The sequence below is a fragment of the Pecten maximus genome, chromosome 15, assembly GCF_902652985.1.
Source record: "Pecten maximus chromosome 15, xPecMax1.1, whole genome shotgun sequence".
Classification (NCBI taxonomy): Eukaryota; Metazoa; Mollusca; class Bivalvia; order Pectinida; family Pectinidae; genus Pecten; species Pecten maximus.
Window position 1 is genome coordinate 35,152,056 of NC_047029.1, and position 9,524 is coordinate 35,161,579.

Consider the following 9,524-nt stretch of genomic DNA (forward strand, 5'->3'; position numbering starts at 1 on the left):
CGGAAGCTGCAGGATTGTGACCTGTTCTATATGAGTCGGCAGCTGTGGGATTGTGACCTGATCTGTATGAGTCGGCAGCTGTGGGATTGCGACCTGATCTGTATGAGTCGGCAGCTGTGGGATTGTGACCTGATCTGTATGAGTCGGAAGCTGTGGGATTATGACCTGATCTGTATGAGTCGGAAGCTGTGGGATTGTGACCTGATCTGTATGAATTGGCAGCTGCAGGATTGTGACCTGATCTGTATGATTCGGAAGCTGCGGGGTTGTGACCTGATTTGTATGAGTCGGCAGCTGTAGGATTGTGACCTGATCTGTATGAGTCGGTAGCTGTGGGATTGTGACCTGATCTGTATGAGTCGGCAGCTATGAGTGTGACCTGATCTGTATGAGTCGGCAGCTGTGGGATTGTGACCTGATATATCAAAATAAGTCGGAAGCTGTGGGATTGTGACCTGATCTATATGAGTTGACAGCTGTGGGATTGTGACCTGATCTGTATGAGTCGGCAGCTGTGGGATTGTGACCTGATATATATGAGTCGGCAGCTGTGGGATTGTGAACTGATCTGTATGAGTCGGCAGCTGTGGGGTTGTGACCTGATCTGTATGAGTCGGAAGCTGTGGGATTGTGACCTGATATATATGAGTCGGCAGCTGTGGGATTGTGAACTGATCTGTATGAGTCGGCAGCTGTGGGATTGTGACCTGATCTGTATGAGTCGGCAGCTGTGGGCTTGTGACCTGATCTGTATGAGTCGACAGCTGCGGGATTGTGACCTGATGTGTATGAGTCGGCAGCTGTGGGATTGTGACCTGATCTGTATGAGTCGGCAGCTGTGGGCTTGTGACCTGATCTGTATGAGTCGACAGCTGTGGGGTTGTGAACTGATCTGTATGAGTCGGCAGCTGTGGGATTGTGACCTCTTCTATATGAGTCGGCAGCTGTGGGATTGTGACCTAATCTATATAAGTCGACAGCTGTGGGATTGTGACCTGATATATATGAGTCGGCAGCTGTGGGATTGTGACCTGATCTGTATGAGTCGGAAGCTGTGGGATTGTGACCTGATCTGTATGAGTCGGTAGCTGTGGGATTGTGACCTGATCTGTATGAGTCGGCAGCTTCGGGATTGTGACCTGATCTGTATGAGTCGGCAGCTGTGGGATTGTGACCTGATCTGTATGAGTCGGCAGCTTCGGGATTGTGACCTGATCTGTATGAGTCGGCAGCTTCGGGATTGTGACCTGATCTGTATGAGTCGGAAGCCGCGGGGTTGTGACCCGATCTGTATGAGTCGGCAGCTGTGGGATTGTGACCTGATCTGTATGAGGTCGGCAGCTGTGGGATTGTGACTTGATCTGTATGAGTCGGCAGCTGTGGGATTGTGACCTGTTCTATATGAGTCGGCAGCTGCGGGGTTGTGACCTAATCTGTATGAGTCGGCAGCTGCGAGATTGTGACCTGTTCTATATGAGTCGGCAGCTGCGGGATTGTGACCTGATCTATATGAGTCGGTAGCTGTGGGATTGTGACCTAATGTGTATGAGTCGGCAGCTGTGGGATTGTGACCTGATGTGTATGAGTCGGCAGCTGCGGGGTTGTGACCTGATGTGTATGAGTCGGCAGCTGTGGGATTGTGACCTGATCTGTATGAGTCGGAAGCTGTGGGATTGTGACCTGATCTGTATGAGTCGGCAGCTGTGGTATTGTGACCTGATCTGTATGAGTCGGAAGCTGTGGGATTGTGACCTGATCTGTATGAGTCGGCAGCTGTGGGATTGTGATCTAATCTGTATGAGTCGGAAGCCGTGTGATTGTGACTTGATCTGTATGAGTCGGCAGCTGTGGGATTGTGACCTGATATGTATGAGTCGGCAGCTGTGGGATTGTGAACTGATCTGTATGAGTCGGCAGCTGTGGAATATATAAAGTTATTAATTAATACAATAATAAAAAATAGATTTGAATAATTTTCATTTTCACATTTATTTAGTCAGAAACAACTATATGACAAACCAATGATAATCATATGTCTTTCAAATTTTCATATAAACAGTCGTGGCCTATACACACGCGTGTATGGAACGCGGTGCTATCTGCTTCCCGCCAAAAACGTCGGCTGATCACTGTCACGGTGGAAGTTGAAGACCCTGAATTGGTCTGTGACGTATCGTGTTAATTGTTAAATTGTCGCCAAACAGAACCTCTAAGTAGTAACATACTACGCGACAGATATTGTTTCTATGTTTTTCAATCGGCCGCTTTCCCCTCTAGATATTTGAAAAGAAATCTCGACTTTCTTCATGTCACCGAAAATTCTTGTCAAATGCAATAAGCGACCAATATCAAAATTATCGAGAGAATCTTTATCAGACAAGTCGTTACAAGCAATATTTTGCAGCGGATGGGGAGAACGTAACAGTTTCTGATACCAGGGTAGAGTAGATTCAGTAGCAGTCTGTGCATCAATCTAAACAATCTAAACAAGACGTCGACCAACTTTTGATGACGTACACAAAAATTTTGTGACATAAAAACGCAAAAAAAATTAAATCGAAATGTAATCTAATCAAAGACCGGAAGTTCATTTTACCACTAGTGATATATGTACGTTTACAAAATTGCCCGAGAGTTGAGTAACACAGCGTCACGGAAATCTGAACACGCGCGCTGTCACGGAAATCTGAACACACGTACTATCACGGAAATCTGAACACACGTACTGTTACGGAAATCTGAACACAAGCACTGTCACGGAAATCTGAGCACACGTACTGTCACGGAAATCTGAACACAAGCACTGTCACGGAAATCTGAACACAAGCACTTTCACGGAAATCTGAACACACGCACTGTCACGGAAATCTGAACACAAGCACTGTCACGGAAATCTGAACACAAGCACCGTCACGGAAATCTGAACACAAGCACTGTCACGGAAATCTGAACACAAGCACTGTCACGGAAATCTGAACACACGCACTGTCACGGAAATCTGAACACAAGCACTGTCACGGAAATCTGAACACACGTACTGTCACGGAAATCTGAACACACGTAATGTTCCGGAAATCTGAACACTAGGACTGTCAAAGAAATCTGAACACATGCACCACTTTCACGGAAATCGTGATGAAGAAACACAATCAATGTCACAAAAATCGTAAATAAACACACGCATTGCCACGGAAATCGTGATAAAAAACACACGCATTGCCACCGAAATCGTGTATAAACACACGCACTGTCACGGAAATCGTAAAAACACACATGCGTTGTTACGGAAATCGTGATAAAGAAACACGCATTGTCATGGAAATAGAAAATAAACACATGCATTGTCACGTTCATGGAAGTCGTGAAAAAAACACATGCATTGTCAAGGAAATCTTAACACAAGCACAGTCACGGAAATTTGAACACACGCATTGTCACGAAAGTCTTCACACACGCATTGTCACGGAAATCTTAACACACGTACTGTCACGGAAATCGTGATGAAGAAACACACGAAATGTTGGCTTTTTGATATTTATTTTTAAACAATGGATGCGTTTAATGTAGCATGGATATAATTATGAGGAAAGGAGCTTATACGAGAGTGGCACAAGATAATTCACTTCCCCTGGGGCATCTCATCCTCCTGTTTATAAACCCCGCTTTATAGAAGACCGTTACTGTAAAAGTTGTAGATTGTGTACAGACATAACAACATGTTTTTCTCGATACATTTATGTTCATAATTGTGCACCCACACAGAAAATTGGAGCGGCTAGACGTCTGTATTAATCGCAATTGAACATCACAAGGTGTTTAGATAGTGACCGTTAACATTAGTTATTGGTTTGCACTTCTGACGAGTAGCACGATTTTGAATGGTAAAATAAAGGTTGACACTAAATTTGAAATATGCGTATAATTAAAACTCGCTGCGTTTTAATATAAATCCAAAACAAAGAACACATGCATGCAGAGTTGTGTAGTGCATATAGCAGCTCTGCTGTCGCATTAAACATGTTTTGAGGTGGGTCAATACATTTAGGAAGAGTACAAATTAGTTTATGAAAGAAGAAACCATGTCTAGACAGGCTATTCATTTCAGCATTAAAAGGAACATGATTCGTTTAGAATGATGACCATAACACAGCACAACTGGTACATGTACATGTACTTAAGTGCCGACATAGTGACAGGCAAATACACTTGGTTTGGCTTGGTTTAGTATTATCTAACGTCCTTTCGTCATTACAGGACGGCATTGTCTATTCGCTAGACACATTTGTGTGGTGAATGTGTTTGTCCCTCATGTGATAACGCGAAACTGATGCCGACTGTATAATACTACCTCTCTGTAGCATACTGCCGAGGACACCCAGCAGGTCTCACTACCTCTCTGTAACATACTGCCGAGGACACCCAGCAGGTCTTACTACCTCTCTGTAACATACTGCCGAGGACACCCAGCAGGTCTCCCTACCTCTCTGTAACATACTGCCGAGGACACCCAGCAGGTCTCACTACCTCTCTGTAACATACTGCCGAGGACACCCAGCAGGTCTCACTACCTCTCTGTAACATACTGCCGAGGACACCCAGCAGGTCTCACTACCTCTCTGTAACATACTGCCGAGGACACCCAGCAGGTCTTACTACCTCTCTGTATCATACTGCCGAGGACACCCAGCAGGTCTCACTACCTCTCTGTAACATACTGCCGAGGACACCCAGCAGGTCTCACTACCTCTCTGTAACATACTGCCGAGGACACCCAACAGGTCTTACTACATCTCTGTAATCATACTGCCGAGGACACCCAGCAGGTCTCACTACCTCTCTGTAACATACTGCCGAGGACACCCAGCAGGTCTCTAGCATGTCTCGGCCAGGGGACAGAACCCAAAACCTTCCTCGCAAGGGCAAACGCTCAACTAAAGTCCATAAGTGGGGCAGTATCAAGGTAAACATTTAGGGAGAGGAAAGGTATTTAGAAAGAAAAGAAAATATCAGATACCAAATGTAGTCGCCTCTTACGACTATGCAATGTGGGCAGCAGGTACAATTCTGACGTCCTACCTGCAGCGCAATTTATTTACTTTATTATATTATTATTTTTTAAAGATGTGCAACTGGATTCCTGATGTATGTACACATATGTATAGGTTGTAGTTATCCTGGTCGGACGGACCTGTTCCTACGACTATGATGTATTATGGAGGACGATGTTGGATAGGTAACAGCATGTTAGTTCCCGGACCATATAACCAATCGGTGGATGTAATTATACTATTTTTGGTGAGGGATCACGTGACAACCGGTAGCTCTATAAACTCTATAATTTGATGTAAGATAAGGAAAGTTCCATTAAAAAGGCCATTAACGTACTTGATATCGCCGACAACTAAATCAACATGTTCAAGATGACGCTGTCTTACGTTTAGTTTAAACGTATTTGTTGTCGGAATCAGATGATGAGGTTGTTACCTATACCTACTCGGCCCTTACATATATACTTACCACAAATATACAGTTATAACACTAGTCACAAATCGCTCGGTTTGATGATCATTTATAAAAATAATCTAATTAGTATCCTGGGCAACCTCCATGTCTCCAAATAATAATGCAAGCATTACAATATTACATGATATTTGATTTCGTATAACGATCCATACCGCCCTCTGTCGGGGTAATAATATGCCTTAAACTACAGATCTAGACACGAAAAAATGTTAGATCATCCCCACTGGCTGTGAGCTGCGTGGTCACTTTTATGATTATATGTTAATAAAACAGTAATCTGGGCTGTGAAGCGTGCGTATTTTGCGTTCAATGAGATACCCAGATAAGACACTGGCTATAATAATGCATTAAAATGGTAATTTCCAGGCCTGAAACCACGTAATGATTACATTTCAGACATTTGCTTTTTTTCTTATGTTTTCTTATGTAGTCTCCGCCTGCGGGACCTATTGGTCCTCTATAGCCAGTTCAGAGTTTTGATTTAACGCTAGGTAACTTATCGTCCTTCCATTATCTGGTCCATAGCTGGCTGTGGATCAAACCAATAGTTTGTCAAGTCTGTTTTTGAACTGATTTGTAGATCTGGCTAAGATAACATTCTCCGGTAGGCTGTTCCATGTGTCCACAATGCTGTATAAAAATAGTATTCCTTGATGTCTTTGTTACAATGCTGCTTGGCTAATTTCAATGAGTTTCCCTTGTATCTCTAGCCATATTTAACTGCACCAAGTTCTCTGTAACTTTCTGGTCATATATCCCCTTCAGAATTCTAAATGCTTTTCTATCATATCTCCCCTCAGTCGTTTGAATTTCATTGTCGGTAACTTTAGGTACTTTAGACGTTGCTCATTATCCATGCTTTTTAACTGTGGTAACATCCTTGTTGCTCATCTCTGTACCTTCTCGATCGTTCCGTCTCCTTTTTCTTGTTCGGTGACCGGAAATTAATTACATATTAGCTCCACATATGGGCGAATCAATGCCTTTTATTAACTCAATGACCTGTTTGGCTTGGTCACTTGTAGCTGTATATACTTCTCAAACGTGAGGTTTTTGTCAATGGTTACTCCGATATAATTTTTACTCTTCATGTTCTCCAGGGCCAGGTTGTTCAAAAGGTAATTAGGCTAATCACAGTTTAACAACAATACTAAAATCCCCATAAATAATTTCTTGTAAAACTTATTTGACAAAATTGTCTGAAACTAACACACCTACCAGTCTCTGCATACATGCTGATGTGAAGGATATACACACATATGATTTAATGGCAATGCTATTTACAGCATCTTGTGTTTTGTCTTTACATTTTAGTACTGGAATATCATCACAGTCCTTTTCAGTGAAAACACTACTAAAAAGATTGCTAGTTCCTCTACCTTGTCTTCATCTTTGCTGGCAATGAAGGTCCCCTCCTATTTCCTTCATGAAGTTCTGGTACTCCACTCTTTGATTTTCTTTTAGAATTGGTTTCCTCCATCTTGTTTAGGAAACTGTCAGCTTTTATACTGTACTAAAACAGAGCAAGTTCGATTTTTGTCTTTCTTATGTCCCACCAATTATTCAACTTATTTACATCTGGTACAATTTGTTTGTTTTCAGTCGCAAATAATAGCCATTTGCAATCCTTATATTCTTGTATTCTCCTTTTCTATGTAGATGCCTTATATTTTTGAAAAGCCCAGCTTTCAAATCATTTATGTTAAATGACACCAGTATTGGTCTTCCTCCATGTTTTTTCCTAGTATTATTGTCTCTTTCATTCTGTACATTTGGTTTATGGTATCTACCAAGACTGATTACTTTTACAATGCTGTTTTCCTTGGTATATCTTTACATGTATTACGTATTTTTTTAACTGCTTCAGTATCCTATTGCTTCCTTTGTAATTTGTTGCCTGATTTTACTATATCTATCCCGTGAACAACAATGTTGTTTTCTCCTGACTGCCTCTCTTTCATCTCTGTTATGACCGTCTCCATGGCTACAGTCAACATCTTCATCATTTATAATGTTTTCTTTTCTTCCACTTCCTTGGGATTATATGACTTGCATTTTTCCTCCATTTTTTTTCCTTTAACGATTTCCTTGAACCTTTGCTTCGTCACATTTACTGCCAGTTTCAATTCGATTGCTCATATCATATCCTTATCAGCTTACATAATTCCTTCTCCGTTTTATTCAAACACTGGGTCCAGAAATGATGTTTACATTTTTACAACCCTGGCACATTCGCCTTAGGTTCTGTGGAGGATTTGTTTTATACACTATCTCATGTCCTTCTTGCTCTAGTCACTTCCCATCGGGGTCCTGAATGTCGAATCGACTGGAGATTGCATCCTTCAACAACTAGAACGCCTTTTGAGTTCGTTCCTGTCTTTTCTTTCTTATTCTTTGTAGGCTTGTCGGAGTCTGGAGCGCCGTCGTGTTTACTTCTACTTGCCAAAGTTGTATGGCCTATATCGTACAAATATCAGCAAATCCATAATCTTACAACTTCACAATTATGAACCCATTTGTAATTTCTCTAAATTATCGAAAACATTATACTTCTATAGCTCACTTGGGCAGCTATAACACAAAGCAGCTTAATCGGTCACTGGAAGTGACATCATTCTCTTTGACACGACTTCTTTCTGGAATTCCACACTTTTGATCACTAGCATCACTGACGAGACCTAGACGGATAAAACAGCTGTATGATGTCCCTAATATGGCTGACGAGTCCTTGACGGGCGAAACAAGTGTATGATGTCCCTATCATCATTGTCGAGTCCTAGACGGAAGAAACAGGTGTATCATGTCCCTAGCATGACTGACGAGTCCTAGACGGACTTAACAGCAACTGTATGATGTCCCTAAAAGACTGATGAGTCCTAGAAGGACAAAACAGCTGTATGATATATCTAGCGTCACCGACGAATCCTAGAAAGATGTGACAGCGGTAGGATGTCTAGGACGGTTGAAACAGCTGTGTGATATCCCTAGCATCACTGAAGAGTCCTAGGGGACGAAGCAGCAGTATAATGTCCCTACGTAGCATCACTGACAAGTATTAGAAGGACGAAACAGCCGTATAGTAGTTTCATACTCGACATGGACCACTGACAAAGACACTGATACTGGCTTTGAACTACGGGGAAATCTCGAAATGTCATTTAAATAAAATGGTTTTGTCAAACAAACAAACAGCTTTCCTTCTCTCATTTGCATCATTATAGTTCTACTTGGGAATTAATACAAACATGGGATTTTCTTCGCGCAAGTGTGATTTATTAACAATTTCCTCCAAGATTAATATTGGGTGAGTAAATTCCCATCAAATCCTGGATATTCCTATCTGAACGAGTTAATCCCTATTGTTCGGGGATATTTGTCCAAATTCAGATATTGTCCGATTGCAATGATATTTGGTATGTAGGTACATCATGGGACACCGGTTACTCTTGTAACCTCACTTTATTTTTTTTAAACAAATGACCGCCATTTCCCAGCCGCTGATTGGTCCAAATTAAGATATTGTCTGATTTTAATGAAATGATATGTAGGTACATCATGGGACACTGGTCCCTCTGTTAACCTCATTTTCACATTTTACCGATATGGTCGCCATTTCTTGGCCTCTGATTGGTCCAAATTTAGATATTGTCTGATTTCAATTAAATAGGGGTATTATGGAACAGCAAATTCAACTTAATGGGCTCCATTTCCTTGGCAACAACACAGTTTTACTTATTTTTGTTTAACGTCATATTAAAACATTTAAACATTTAAAGACGTGCCTGGTTTTGGTGGTGGGGGAAAGCTGGAGTACCCGGAGAAAAACCACTGACCTACGGTCAATACAAGGCAACTGCCCCACGTGTGTTTCGAACTCGCAACCCTGAGTGCGGCCCAACAACACAAGTCTTCTCGTTGGTTGAAATAGATATTGAGTGGTTTTGATGAAGGTCTCACACAGCTAATTCAGCCAATCAGCTGGTGTTTCACATGAACCAGGT

General features: G+C 41.9%; 1 protein-coding gene across 1 annotated transcript; it reads right to left on the bottom strand.

Annotated features, from left to right (window-relative positions):
• Positions 1 to 423: 423 nt before the first annotated feature.
• Positions 424 to 7,003, bottom strand: LOC117343405 (agglutinin-like protein 5). The gene is made up of 4 exons (XM_033905746.1): positions 6,903 to 7,003; positions 6,742 to 6,758; positions 1,320 to 1,917; positions 424 to 1,216 (listed from the first exon to the last, which is right to left on the bottom strand). Exons 1-4 carry the CDS (start codon positions 7,001 to 7,003, stop codon positions 424 to 426), a joined length of 1,509 nt encoding a protein of 502 aa, XP_033761637.1.
• Positions 7,004 to 9,524: the final 2,521 nt, after the last annotated feature.

Bases quoted from the DNA above. Each gene is read 5' to 3' on its own strand.
- LOC117343405 (XM_033905746.1), bottom strand. From the start codon at position 7,003: ATGGAGGAAACCAATTCTAAAAGAAAATCAAAGAGTGGAGTACCAGAA. The intron at 1,217-1,319 runs GTCACAATCCCA...CGACTCATACAG, and splicing joins GCCGACCTCATACAGATCAG to ATCAGGTCACAATCCCGAAG.